The 14982-nt window shown below is 38.0% G+C and overlaps 1 protein-coding gene across 11 annotated transcripts in view; it reads right to left on the reverse strand.

The window, feature by feature from the left end:
- The window catches only part of CTPS2 (CTP synthase 2), a 92886-nt gene that overhangs the window by 12434 nt on the left and 65470 nt on the right, over positions 1-14982 (reverse strand). For all 11 annotated transcript variants that reach the window (XM_089511673.1, XM_089511671.1, XM_089511670.1 and 8 more), the window contains one exon: positions 2929-3025. In XM_089511673.1, coding sequence (XP_089367799.1) covers positions 2929-3025 — 97 coding nt within the window. The remainder of the gene's footprint in view (positions 1-2928; positions 3026-14982) is intronic.

Raw genomic sequence — 14982 nt, forward strand, 5'->3', positions numbered from 1 at the left:
CTGGAGTGCATATTTCATTCTAAACATTATTTCTACTACTTGGAAACTGCTGCACTGACGTAAGCCAATAACTACCTCACTATGCTTTGAAATGTTCTGGAACAGTAGACAATATTTTCGGTTACAGTTTAGATTAATTTTGCAGGTAAGTTATTCCAGTTATGCTTATCAATGACAGCAGTAAAACATATGGGTTGCATGATGGTCCTGGGTTCAATCTTCTATCAGCTGGATCCAGACTACATTAAAAACACATAGGAATCTATCTTATACTGAGTCAGGCCAATGTTCAGACTAACCCAGCACTAGCAACTGTGATAGGCAGGCAGCATTATCTCTCTAGCGCTTCAGGCACAAGTCATCCCTAGCCTTGAGATTCCTGGTGTTCTCCCATTTAAGATGTCTTCAAGGTAACCACATGTAAATATGCCGTAGTAGATGAGACATAGTATTACTGAAGCATGGTTCACTGTAACTAGGCAGCTATACCAATTCAGGGAAAACTACAGTTGGCAAAGCAGCTGGAACTGGAATGAGCCATGAAAGAAGAAGGCCCTCCCTCTATCCACCATCTTGAGGGAGAGAAAGGCAAGCCAGCTCCAACAGGCCTCCGAGAGCGAGCAGATCTGCTGGACTTTCCTCCTTCCCCACTGCCATTCCCTTCTCTTTTTGTGTTTTGTCTTTTTTTAGATTGTAAGCTTGAAATGTCTAACAAATTGTAAGCTGCTGATAGCTTTGGCTGAAGAGTGGGGTATAAATACTGTGATCCTGCCTCGATCTATTGGGAAAGGCGCAAAGATAGATACAAAATTATTATTATTATTATTATTTATCATTATCTTGAGCTACTGCAGCCACTTGCAGTTTCAGTGGCAAAACTGGGTTCAGGAGTGCTCCTAAGCTCCTTTAAACAGAGGTTGGATGGCATCTTTCAAGAATGCTTCAGTTGTGCATTCCTGCTGGGGAGAGTTGGATTAGATGACCCTTGTAGACTGAGATAGCATGGTCACAATGAACCATGCTTTAGCCCATTCCTTTATATGTCAGACCAGGCCACTGTGGCACATGCCTTAGTTACATTCCATTTGGACTACTGCAACATGCTATATGTGGGGCTACCTTTGAAGAATGTTCAGAAGCTTCAGCTAGTTTAAAGAACTGCAGTCAGAGTGCTAATTGGAGCAAGATACAAGGACCATACTACTCTCCTGTTAAAACAGCTCCACTGGCTCCCAGTTTGTTTCCAGGCACAATTCCAAGTGCTGGAAAACAGAAAAACTGGTTATACAACTAGCATTTTGAGAAGGATATTGCTGCTCTCTGCTGCAAAGGCTCAAGGAAAAGAGGAAGAAGAACTGTATTTCCTTCTTTATAGTGGTTATGTGTGTGGGGTGGGAGGGGGAGAATTGTATTCTGTCTACAAATTGTATTTTTGGGAAAAAGCACTGGCAGCATGTTGGCAATATTAAGACAGCAAGGAGAAAGCCAGCCACGCTGTCTAAAGAAGGCAGTTTTAAAGCCTGGGAGGAACCACCAAAAAGGCCCTCTAGCAATTTCAGAACAAACGTCACTGTGAAGGTGTTGGGACTGAGCTATCTATAGATACATAGATATATTAGAAAAGGTTCTCTGGCAGGAGGGAAAACACCTTCCCCCTTTTCCATGAAGAACAGAGCAAAGAGAGATACTTTCCCACACAGAAAGCTTCTGACAGCAGCATGGGTGCAAGTCAAATGGGAAGCGAATGTTTGCTCACCTATAGCAAATAGGCTGATCAAACCCTGAGATTTTCTATTCACTATGCCACAAGTGGTTCAATCTCACATAACAGAAACAGAAGGATAAGACATGAAGTCATGAATTCTTTATATATTTCATAAATGCTATGGACACATCAGATGTTAAATGGCTCAAGTAAGACACTGGTATACTTTTTTATATTCTTCAGATGCTTTTATTCTTTTATTAAAATATTTATATCCCATGTGATTCAAGCATCACAAAATATAGTACAATAAAAAAGTTTAAACAGTTTAAAACAAAGCAACTTTAAAAGATTATATTAAGTCATTTAAAATTTAAAACAAGACAGTTTGAACCATTTAAAAGAGTTTAAAACAATCTAAAACCACTCACATATATAAATTTGGGGAAAAAATCAATCACACCCAAAAAGCTTTGGTGAAGTGTCAGGCTTTTATCTGGTGCTTGGAATGACACCAGTGTTGGCTCCAGGTGGGATTTTAAGGGGGAGAAATTCCAAAACAAGGAGGCCTAGTAGCAAAGTAGACCTTCTCTCATGTCTTAGTTTTACCAAATGTGAGACACACTGCATTTTTAGATTTAGCATTCAACATGTTTGTCTTTGCATGGTTTTATGGATAGCCTCAACTTTTTTGATAGATTACCCTTATCCTGTAACTTTATAATAATTTCTCTCATTAATTTTTAATACATAATTACACCTGTCTGACTGTGAATAGAGGTCTGCTAGAGGTGTCCTTCACTGTGTCTCATCAGTAGGGGCAAAACTTTTCTGCTGTGGCATCTCAGTTATAGAATATCCTCCCCAAGAAGCCAACTGGCATCAATACTAATGTCATTCTGGTGCCACGTCAAAGCATGGCTTTCTAGTAAAGCTTTCAGTAGCTAGCTGATTTTATATATTTTGCATTTCTGTTGTGATCAGCAATATTTTAAAGGAATTACATAGTTTTTATGTTTTTTTCTGACCATGTGGCCATGTTCTAGAAGAGTTTGTTTCTGTCGTTTCACCACATCTGTAGCTGGAAGATGCCAGCCACAGATGCTGGCAAAACATCAGAAAAAAATGTTTCTAGAACATGGCCACATAGCCAGAAAAAACCACAAAAAAGTATGGATGCCGGCTATGAAAGCCTTCGACTTCACAAAGGAGTTACAACTTACGTAGAACAGAATCTTCTGTTTTAAAGATGGTTTTCCTTTTTCCTAATCTCATTGTTCCTCCCATGTCTCCAGGATTGTGTTCAGGCATATCAATGACCTTAACAAAGAAAAATATTTACTTTTATTTGTGTTATCTATATTTTGGACAAAAGAAGGCACATAAAAACCAAGATCAATGCCCAACAAAGAAAGAGTAAATGAAACAATGAAAGAGTAAAACAATGTTGTATACTATAAAATAAACTCAAAAGGATACTATACAGGAATCCCCGAGGATACAATACGAGATACAACAATGACAATTCTTTATTACAGTCCATTACTAGCAAAATTAAATTCACCACATAAAATCAATAAATCACACAAGGAACAATTGGTCAATTTATACAGACAAAGCTTATTTCACACATTTTCCTCTAGCACAGAAGTTCTCTGATCCTGATTACCTCAGTCAAAAACATGGCAACCACCAAAGTCACACTGGAAATCGTATCTTCTAATAAGAATTTCACATAAAATTGGGCCAATTTTCTTAGATTTGCTGTTAATGGGTTAATCATATGTTGATGAGTCTGTGTGTAGAATCCACAAAATAAAAGTATGTGCTTCATGGGTTCTGCTTCCTAACTTCTGCAGGAACATAATTTTGCAGTATAAAGGACACCAGCAAATCTACCTTGGAGCATTTCAGAGGGTAAAGCATTAACTCTGGCCTTGGTAAAAAGTCAGCTATAATTACCAACAGTCAAATTCTTTAAATACTCAACTAGATGAAAATGCCCATGCTGTATAATATGCTTAGTGAGCAGGATGAATATGAATGAGTCCAAAGCAATATCCCACAGTCTGTCTTTTACTGATTTGAGACCAGTGTCATAACCCAGATGTAAAAGAAGGGATGATGACAAACCAATTGAAGCAACTTTTGGGGCAACAATCTTTGAACAAAAGCTTATGTATTCATTCTGAGATAGACAGAAAAGTAAACTTGTGCTCAATTTAAAAATAATAACCTTCAGCCAAAATGTTAAAGCTACCAACCAAGCCCTTGTTAGGCATTTCCCTAACAATAAAATTTGGGGATTTGAAGGAGAGCCCTCAAAAACTAACCTGACAATTGTCCAGGATGTATAAAGAGTCCTGGAGGAGTCCCAAATTTACTTGAAGCCTTTATGTATATTGCAAATTACTGATATGGTACTGTTTCTTGATCTTGATCAGAAGATTCAGTGCCAAATGCATTAACCATGTCCATCTTCTGAGTTTTGGAAAACCTTTGCAAGAAATAATGGCCATGATTCAGCCAAAGTTAAACACTTTGCAACCCAATCCTATGAAAGCTTACCTGTAAGTGAGCCCCACAGAGCTCAATGGGGCTTACTCACATATAAACGGCTATAAAATTGGAACCTTAAAATCTTACAACTGGAAAAGCAAAGGATATAAAAAGGAATAAAATATGGCTACACTTCTATGTGATTTGTGTGGGCACTTTTCACATAATATTTGTGAATATCACACCCCCAAGTGTTACCTATAGTTATGTAAATTGAGTTGGGATTCAAATTAAGTGCTACGATTACAGAAATATTTTAAGTATTACTAAATTGGAGCTTCAGAAGCAAAAATATCTCTAAAAATTCTCAACTAAAGAGCACACTGTAATGTTACTCTTGCTCAGACGCAGTCATTCATATTTACACTTTCCATATACATACAGGAGATATAATTCAGTCAAGGCAGTACTAAATGTAACAAACTGAGAACCAGCACCAGAAAAGAAAGATAGGGTTAACTCTTATAAAAGAAAGAGAAATATAAGGACAAGTGTCTGTACATGATACTTGTAGGGGAGGAAACAGAAATTAGATACTATAATTTCTCCTTTGGCTATCCTTAGTTGCTGTTTATTTTTGGCTGTATTTTTTTTAAGCTTCACTATCCAAAATATGTATAGTACTTATGTATTTTCTGAAATTAATTCTTTCAAAGATCTATTTGTACTATCAGAGTAGCTTAAGGGAGTAAAAATAGAAATACAACATAAAAATAAACAGTAACTGGAAAAACAGTATAGCAGCAGAAGAAAAAAACTCCAAGTAAAACACCAGAAGTTAATAATGTTTAAAAGCCTGGAAAAATATGAAAGCTTCTGTCTTGTGTTGAAATGATGGCACAATATGAATCGGTCTGCAAAGGACATTCCACATCCATATTCCACAAAGAAGATCCCACCAGGGGGAAAACACTCTCCTGGTTGCCACCTGCCTTCCTTCTGATTTTTCAAAGACCTAGAGATGATCTTCAACTGATATGGGAAAACTCAAAAATAAGGATGGTGTTCAATTCACCTAAATTCACTTGAGATACATTTCTTTTCATGGAGATAGTTTTTGTAGTTTTTCAGAGGAAACTGGCACAGGAATACTCCATAAAGATTTCTCAATGAATGAACATATTGTAAACAACACAGGACAACCCTACATGGATTACCTACAAATTACTTGGTAAATCCTTTGTGAAATAAATCCAGATTAAGATCTAGCTGAACTGATGTAGATACTGTGGGAGATGGTGCACATGCAATGCTTCCTATGCATAAGAGACTGTGAGGACAAAGCACTCCCTACCACCAGTTTTCATTTCTGTACTGCACAATAGTCCTGACTTTTCTATGCTGGTTTAAACTTTGTTTGGACACATAGTTAATGTTAAGAGTTGAGAGAAGATGAGAGAAGAAACAGTGTTAACTCTGCCACTGACACATAGTAACCTATGCAGTGACTTCTTTATCCATGTATTTATGCTGCCCAATATAAATAACAACTGTTTAATATTGCATTGTCTTTTAACTTCAATTGTAAATCCATATTTATTTATGTTTATGTTTGCACTGTTTATGTTAAAAACATTTGGAAAACTGGGCTAATATGAAACAGATTACTGTTAAGCAAGACTAAATTCCAACAAAGGTCAGAAATACACTTCACATCCTGGTTTAAAGGCAAACTTTGTTTAAGATCACGGGGAACTTGTTGTTGGTGGCAAGAGATGCATGCATAGTCCTGCAAGCTGGTTAGCAGATTGGGAGTATTATCTGTGCGCTGGCCACATCCCCATGGCAATGAAGTTCTTTTGCCTGAAAAGCATATAAGACATTTCTGCAAACACCATAGGAACAGTACGGCCAAAAAATTCAGATGTGTAAATTTTCAGGCCCCACAGAATAATTAACTGGTGGGTTTTTAAAAAAATAACAACAAAGTACTTCTCATCACAGAAATAAATGGTGTATTTAAATTATTATTTGGCTGTGTTTAGATTGTGCTTCAAAAGTCACAGAAAATCTAGATCAAAGAGGATACATTCTGGTAGAAATAAATGAAGGACTTTGAAACAAAAGCAGAGGCGGCAAAAGCACAAGAAACCTCAGCCACACCTTCAGATTCATTTGTGGAGACAATTTTCTCAGTGCCAGTTCTGCAGCTTGTTCAGAGATTTGTATGAGTTGGCAGCCAACTGAATCATATGTAAATTCTCACTGAAGGCTTGCTCAGACAACCGAACTCTTTCATGGGGTGGCTTTCCACTGATACCCTGTTTTGTTTACTGAGCAGAAGTTTTTTATATTGATTTCCAAACTCTTGACACCTTTCTCTTTTTCTTTAATTCACCTGAAGCCTCCAACACCATTCAAACCCACTAGTAAGGAAAATAATAGAGAAGAAGGAGGGGGTTAACAGAGTAGGATACTTGAAAAATACACCTTAGAAAGGAAACCTGATCCATAAACCTAAATAATTGAGAGAGATAGAAAACTGTTGGAGAAATAAAGTGAGAGATCTCAAACCTCTGCAACTGACACAGCAAGACAGGAGGAAAATTGAGAGAGTGAAGAATCAAGTCAAAATGATAAATATCATGATTCCTGCCTCTTGTTATATTTGTATACTGCCTTTCTCCCAGTTTGGACTCCAAGGCAGCTCCCAACAAGAATCGATTAAAAACCCTTAAAATTGTAGTAACAATAAATAATCACAGTATACAATCATTTAAAAGGCAAAGAAAAGTTAAAAAAATAAATAAATCACACATCCCAATAAGAAGCTTTCCTGCCTTCATGTTAAAAGCATGCTTAAATGAAAAGGTCTTTAAATGAAAATGGAGCTCTGGTGCCACAACTAAAATTCCCAGAATTCTATTGCATTGAGCCATGGCAGTGAAAGCAGTGTCAAACCGGGTTATTTCTGCAGTGTGGATGCAGTCCAAGAGGAGTGAGGATGCTCTGAGAGGAGCTCTGTTGATAGAGAATGGGAGTAGCATTTCTACTCCGGGAGGCTGTTATGTCAGAGAAAAGCTGCACAGATTTAAAGCTTCCCACAAATCTGCTTCAGATCTTCCAAAACAGGCTGTTCTTTGAGTGTTTTCGTTACCCTCTGGAGCTACAGGGTCAGGGGGGCCCCTGAGCTACACTTGCCTCATGTATTTTTCTTCTTGTTGATTTCAATGGGATGGGATACACTTAAAAATCAGACATGCTAGGGCAAAAATCTTCAAGAAATCAACCCACTGCTTCATGCTGTGGCTGTTGTCTCTCTTCTCTTCTAACCTACATAGATATTTTAAGATGTTTTGCAGTGAATTTTTATTTACTCATCCATTTTATTTTATTTGTCATTCTAATTCAAACATATTGGAGAATTATCTTTTCAGGTGCTTTTAACACTTCTATTGAACATATCTACTGAATACCTAAGAAACATTTTCAACAAGTAGGATTGTAACATGTGTGGCCCTAATCAACTCTGTCAGTGTAAACTGAAGAATTAATTGAGAAGCCATTTCCAGACACACCAAATGCAGGCCCAGAGTTGTTTTATTTAGGCAGCACTAGATATGGAAGAGCATGGAAATGTACAAATGCAATTGCTTCATCCATACAATTAATGCTTGCTATTTTTTTCCCATTAACTGGAGGTGAATGTAAAAAGCCTGCAGAAAATATAGAATTAAAACTAATCAATTCATAAGCATATCTCTTTTGGCTAATAATGCACCAACTTATGGATTCATAAATGTATACATATCTTATAAAATGCAAATATACTTCACACTATCTAAGCAGCATTCTATTGTTTAAGTAAAGAGTTTAGGGGTGGTGGGCTCATCTGTACTTCCATAGATCATTTCAAAGAAACCAAGACTGAAGGCACAGTCAATGCTGGGGAGTTTAAAAAGCATGCCTACTCATACTCTTCATCATCAAGAGCTAATATGACACTTACTTCCAGAAATTATATTTAGAATTGTATTTTTAGTTGCTAAAAAATCACTTTTAACTTTAAGTTTTTGCTAAAGGTAAAATCCTAAGAGACTAGCATTCTGGTCCAAAAAAACAATGATGGAAGTAGCTTCATTGGAAATTATGTCCAACTGAATATATTCAGAATTATCATGTATGTGCAGCTGTACTATAAAATAATCAGGGAAGGAAAATAATTAATGTGTGGCAAATCCATACACCTGAAGGGAATGTTTTGCAGAGACAGCAAGTTTGCAAATATCAAATTTATTTTCACCACTTATTACCAAAGGTTATAGATATCCATTAGTTATTAGACACTGGTTTCTTACTAAACTCACTGACTTCAAGTACAGCTGTCATATTCAAAGAGATGGATAAATAATGATAAAGTCTGCCTAGAACAGTTTGAAGCTGTTATGGCAAATTAAGAGGGAGAAGACAATAATAAGGGTCATATAAAAAGATGGAAGAATATTTCAGTGACTAAAAGAATTTCAGTTACTAAAAGGAAAACAACAACAACAATACAGTACCATACAGAAAAGAAACCCTGAAAGGAAAGGATAAATTTGTTTCTGAGACATGAGATAATGATTGTGATAATAAAACATCTCAGTAAATGTACACATTGTTATTCTCTGAGCTATCCTTACATTACAGGCTTAGTACAGAATGTATCTTTCACTACATCTATTGAAAGAAGTGGTAGATGTACAAAAACACAGCACAAACTTCAGATGAAATACCTACTGCTTAACCTAAAAAGAATAATTTGCTCCATGTATGTGGTAGTAGAGAAAGAAGAAGTGATACAAAGTGACCGGAATGCTAGTCTCTTAAGATTTTACCTTTAGCAAAAACTTAAAGTTGAAAGTAATTTTTAAGAAACTAAAAATACATCACATTCTGGGTTATATACTTACTGCCTAAATATCAATCCAAACAGTAAATCAAAACAAAAGCATTGTTTATATTTGTACTTTCATATTCCATCTGTACTGAATACGAGCCAGCTTTGCAAGTTTTAAAAAACCCTTCGTCTCCCACTCCAGTTCTCTCTCTTGCTATCATCCATTCTTTTTCTTCCTCCAACATTTTCCTCTTTTTTCTATCCCAGTGCTTGTCCAGCCTTTCCCTCTTCTCACTTTCCTCCTCTCATTTACTAGGCAACAAGCCTCACTCCTCCTCTTTTTTAACAGCTGGAAGAGTTGAGAGGCCATGTAGAACGATGTATTACATACAACTTCTTAGATGCTTCTGGAGAAATGAAAATGTTATTCTTAATTGCAGTTTTGGCTCTAGGGAGTGTAGGGTCTCTGTTAATTATTGTCTGATGCTGGTTACAAATTATACAGCTTACAGTATATATAATTAAATATATAATGCATATAATTAAAATTATAATTAGTGGATTCATGTGATGATCCCTGGGGGTCTTAGTGGCCCAACAGCCACCCTGTTCCTAGCCCTTAGCCCCAGCGGGATCCCTTTTAAATTCCCCTAGAATCTCATAGGTCTCCATTCCCACTCTCTGCTGAGCTGAATGAGACCCCCTGAGATCCTCTAATCAAGCAGCCACCACCCAGTGAATCTCCAACAAACTTCCCTTAGCACACACTGGGACTTGCTAAGGACTTAAGTTCCTTCCCTTGCTAACCTGAACAAGCAGTAACTGAGCTAAGACACGTGTACAGGAGCAGAGACAGCAAATACTTTTAAAGAAAGGTACTGTATTTATTCTAAATAGACAGAATAGAGCAATATGATATCATTCATGCAAGGGCTCCTTGCCTTGCAGGTATAGAATACATAGTTACAAGATGTTCATTTCAGGCAAGCTATTAGATAAACATAACAAAGCCTAAACACACTAGCTAACACATTTCCTAAGCTACTCACACAGAGATGGGATTTGTAGTCCTTGATGGGTTTTTGGATGCAAGAAGCTGGCCCTCATTGCCTAGCTCCAACCGCATCCCATAAGCCTGCCTTTTGGCACAGGCTCAACAGCTGGGCTTCCAAAACAAAGATGAAGACGGAGACCACATGGGCTCGGGCCTTTTAAAGCCCTCTGGTGGAGGATTCTCAAAACTCCCGGTCCTACTCTCTGATTGGCCAGTTGGGCCTTAGGTCAGCTATGATGTAACTTCTTGTTATCATGTGATGTAAGCTCTCATTAGCATGTACCTCCCCCCAGCTTAACCCTTTGTGGTTTGAGGGGAGTCCTCAAATGACTGGAGGCCCAGTCATTACAATTCATTTTTAAAACTAAATAACCCCAAGGCACTCCTAGAGACACCTTAGCAACCAGGGCAAGTTTCAAGTGTCTAGACCTTACAGCCCTGGAACTATGGTGCACACAAACAGACAAGCATTCCTTCAGGTTGACATAGACTGAAAAACTTTGTATTTTTGACAGGCAATTGTTAAGAAGTGTAAAAGGGGGCAAAAAGGTGAAATTCAACCTTGTTTCCTTTTCTTGAAGCTGCAAAAAATATGACCTATTATAACTCATAACATGCTCCTTGTAGTCATTGTAATGAACGGTTGCTTATCACTCTTCACTTTCTAGTCTAACGGTTCTCAATCAGTCACGACCCCTTTGGGGGTTGAACAACCCTGTCACAGGGGTCACCTAAACCATCGGAAAACACATATTTTATATTATTATACTAATAATTTTATAGTTGGGGGTCAACACAAAATGAGGAACTGTATTAAAAGGTCTAGTCAGTGCATTCATTAATATCTATTCATTGTTTTTCCCCCATCCAGCTCCTACAATGTTCTTTTGTCCCTCTGTCACGCAGCCTTTTCCCTTTCACCCCACCCAATGCTCTTGTACATACACTCTCTTCATGTCAGCATATTTCTATGTTGAAATTATTGGGTGTGGGACAACTCTAATCCATTTTTCTGTTACAGCAATCCCAGTTTGTGACCTATATACGGTTACTATAGCTATCCCTATGCTTCCTACCACAAACAAAATTGTTTCTGATGCTTCCAATCTCAACATATACTGATAGCATATACCCTGTGTCACTGAAACACTAGCTCCACAAGCAACTAGTTACAAAGTGCAATATTTACTCTAGATTCAGATCCCCACTGGTTCAACTTCAGTAACAATAGTAATTCACCACAGAAACATTAAAATTAGAATTGATGGTACCTGAAGGCAATCTCTTTATTCATTTATATCCTGCCTTTCTCCTGGTACAGCCCCTAAGATATTTATAATCACAACTCTCAATCCTTTATCACTGGCAATGTTGGGTAGGGATGATGGGATAGGCCAAAGCATCGAGGGGGTCAAAGGTTCCCCACTCTGGTATAGACAATCTCACATTGTATTATAGTCTTCAGATACTACCAGTTCAATATCTCCATATCTGTAATGAATCATTATTAGTGACTGTGTAGACCAGCAAAACTGCATGGTACAACAAAGGATTAAATATCATGTATATACAGACGCTAAGATTTAGCTATTGTGAGCTCCAGTCAAAGCTATTTTCATGATACATCTTGTAACAGCATACCCCTCGCTCCCAAATGAAGGAAAGAATCTTGTGGCAACTTTAACACATTTATTTCAGCATAAGGTTTTGTGGTCTTTAGTCCACATTTTCATGTAAATACACTGCAGGTGTGTGAAATGTGAAATGTAATACAAAACATGTATTTCACATTGGGAATGTATTTAATGTATTCAATAAAATAGGTGTCATGGACTAACTACCCTGGGCCTGACTTAGAGGCACAGTCAGAGGACTCAGACTCTGAAGACATGGAGGAGGTTGAGACAGGGACAGATCTGGGGCTGCCTGGATCAGCATTCCCAGAACAGGCTCAGGAAGCTGCAGAGGGAGAAACGGACTCTAGCCTACAGGTGCTAGGACCTGTGGAGCAAAGACAAGTCAGGGGCGGGATACATACCGCCATTTAGTACGTATAGAATACGTACTAGGGTTAGGAAGGGGCGGTGCTTCCGCACCCCCCTAACCCTAGTACGTATCCTATACGTACAAGATGGCGGCGCCTCTTCCACATGGGCGCCCCCATCTTTGCGTATCGGACGCTGAGCGTCCGTACGCATCGCGCCGCTTGTGACGTAGCGAGCGCGCCCCTGGCGCCTCGCTACGTCGCAAACGCGACGGTAAAAGAAGCTCCATTTTGGAGCTTCTTTTTCGGTCCGCGCGGGAGTCGGGCCGTCTGAAGGCTCCGGCTCCCCCGCGGACCTACTGGCGGCGGCGGCAGACTGCCGCAAAGCGGCGGTCTGTACCCCGCCAGGGAGTCTTTGAGGCATTCTTCCAGGCTAGAAGCCAAGAAGAGAGCTAATAGGTTTCAGCTGAGAAGCAGAGGCCTTTTAAAAGACCACCAGCTGCAGTGCTTCTTTGTAGTTGACAACCAGTCTTGCAGCCTTGTTGTTCCTTGCTTTTTGAATCATGACTCTGACTATCTGACCTTGTGACTATGCTCTTACCTCTGCCCTTTGCTGTGGCTGGCTGACTGCTTGGCATTGTGTGACCTTTGGACTGGACTCTGGACTATTCCTTTGTATATCCCCCTGCTGTGCTGCCCTCAGTAGAGGTAAGCAGAGCAATATGTTTTCCACATATTTTAAAAAGAAGTTGCTTTCCAATCAGATCCAAATGGAACTGGGTAACATATAAGGGCATATTACATGTTCAAACTGTGGGTTAGCAGAAGCTTGGATGTTTATGGGCAAATTCATAGTGAGTTCCTTCCATGTCAAAGTTTCAAGCACTATGATAAAGACAATGAACACAATTTAAACTGTAATATGGAGTCAGTCATTTAGAACAGAGGTCAAATATGATGTTGAAAAGTTTTGTGCCCACCATGCTAACCTTTTATATAGTTATATTAATGAAACATCTTCAGTTTTTTAAAGAAATCAGAATATCATTACCAATTACATTCATTGGTTTTGAACCCTTTATTCTGTTATCTCCATTACATTATTGAAAAATTAAATATTCTACAATATATGAATTACTCTGCAATTGAAAATGAAAGACTACAGATCACAAATGAAATTTGAATATTTTATAAAAACAAACCCACAATAATTAGTATCATTGTACTGATTCATCAGAGAGACTGACAAATAGGCAGTTTCATTCTAGGATATAATCATCTGCTGACCCAGAGGATGCACCCAAAAAATCAATTAATTATATTGTTTGAGGCATGAAAGAGTCCCATTACAAGCTGTATGTTGCCAATTGTCTTTATCATAATGCCTGAAATTTTCACATAGAAGGAACCCACTATGAATTTGCCATTAAAAATCCAAGCTTATGCTGACCCACAGTCTGAACTTTTGTAGTTCACGATGATTCACTGGATATTAACTATTTGCTAACAGACCCTCTGAATGTTGAGAAGCAAACACACCCTCATTATATACCATGACACAAATACAAAATGGAAAGAACTGGGAGTGGTGCTTATGACCAGAAACGTATGAAGTTCTGTTCTGATATTGGCCAAGGCTCTGGGCATGTAAGCCAGGCAATGTGTCATAACCATCCAATTATTTCAGATGATTAATGTATGAATTCCACACATTTCATATACACCAGTATTGCCAAGTGTTATGTACATATATATATATGTGAAGCCCTAACCCTGTACTCCATGCATTTAAAATAAATCTGCTACATTTAAAGGTGCCACAAAACTCACTGTTTGCTGGAAGGGACTAACATATTTACCCTTTGAAAAATTGATTAGTTTTGATAAATATTAGATTTTCTAAGTTTATTGTAGAACAGTTGTTGTTAGCCTTTCATGTGAAAATTGTTGTTGTGTGTCTTCAAGTCACTTCTGACTTATGGTGACCCCAAGGCAAACCCATCATGAAGTTTTCTGGGACTGTCTAACTCACCCAAGGTCCCCAGTGGATTTCCATGGTCGAGCAGGGAACTAAACCCTGATCTCCAGTCTAACACTTCAACCACTACACCACACTGGCTCTCACAACTTCTAAAAATGATTAGAGTATTAAAAGTACAGTACAGATTCTAAACGCTTAGGATGCTGCCATTTTTTCATAGCTACTGCCAATTAAGTATACCAAAACCAGACTCCATTAGTTTACAAGAATGGGGATTGCTCCAAAATTTCAGAATTCAGGATGCTATCAGCAATTACTCAGTAAATACTTATAGAATAAATAATAAATTCTCTAGTTTTCATAAAACATACAAAAAAGTCCTTTTTGGCAATCAATACATCTCAGCTAAGAAAGGCAATCAGTTGTGAATATATAAATCAATACAATCGAAATCAGATGCAGCACAGCGATCCATGCAAGAACAATGAAGTAAAACATTTCGATAGATCTTATTTATTAGCAAAGCTGAAAGAATATGCAGAAAAAGAAAAGAAAAATAGAAAAGACCAGTAATACTTTCACTAAAGCTGCCAAGATTCAGTGTATATGCTTACCTTATATATGTCCTATCAGAAATGAGGGGGTGTTTAGATGGAGTAAATAAACATGGAATAAAAGGCAGAACGTATCATATCAATAAATCAGTGCAAGGCAGACCACAATACAACTGTAGTAGTGTTTTTCATAGTCAAAATGAACAGGGTACTATTTTGCAGATTTAAACCACTATCATTCACAAGGCATAAATAATCCAGCAATCTACTTATGACCTCAGTTAAGCAGAGCAGTTAGAGAGACAGTATCTGAAATATCATCTCTC

The sequence above is a fragment of the Sceloporus occidentalis genome, unplaced genomic scaffold, assembly GCF_023333645.1.
Source record: "Sceloporus occidentalis isolate IW3139 unplaced genomic scaffold, rSceOcc1.0.p SCAF_2, whole genome shotgun sequence".
Classification (NCBI taxonomy): Eukaryota; Metazoa; Chordata; class Lepidosauria; order Squamata; family Phrynosomatidae; genus Sceloporus; species Sceloporus occidentalis.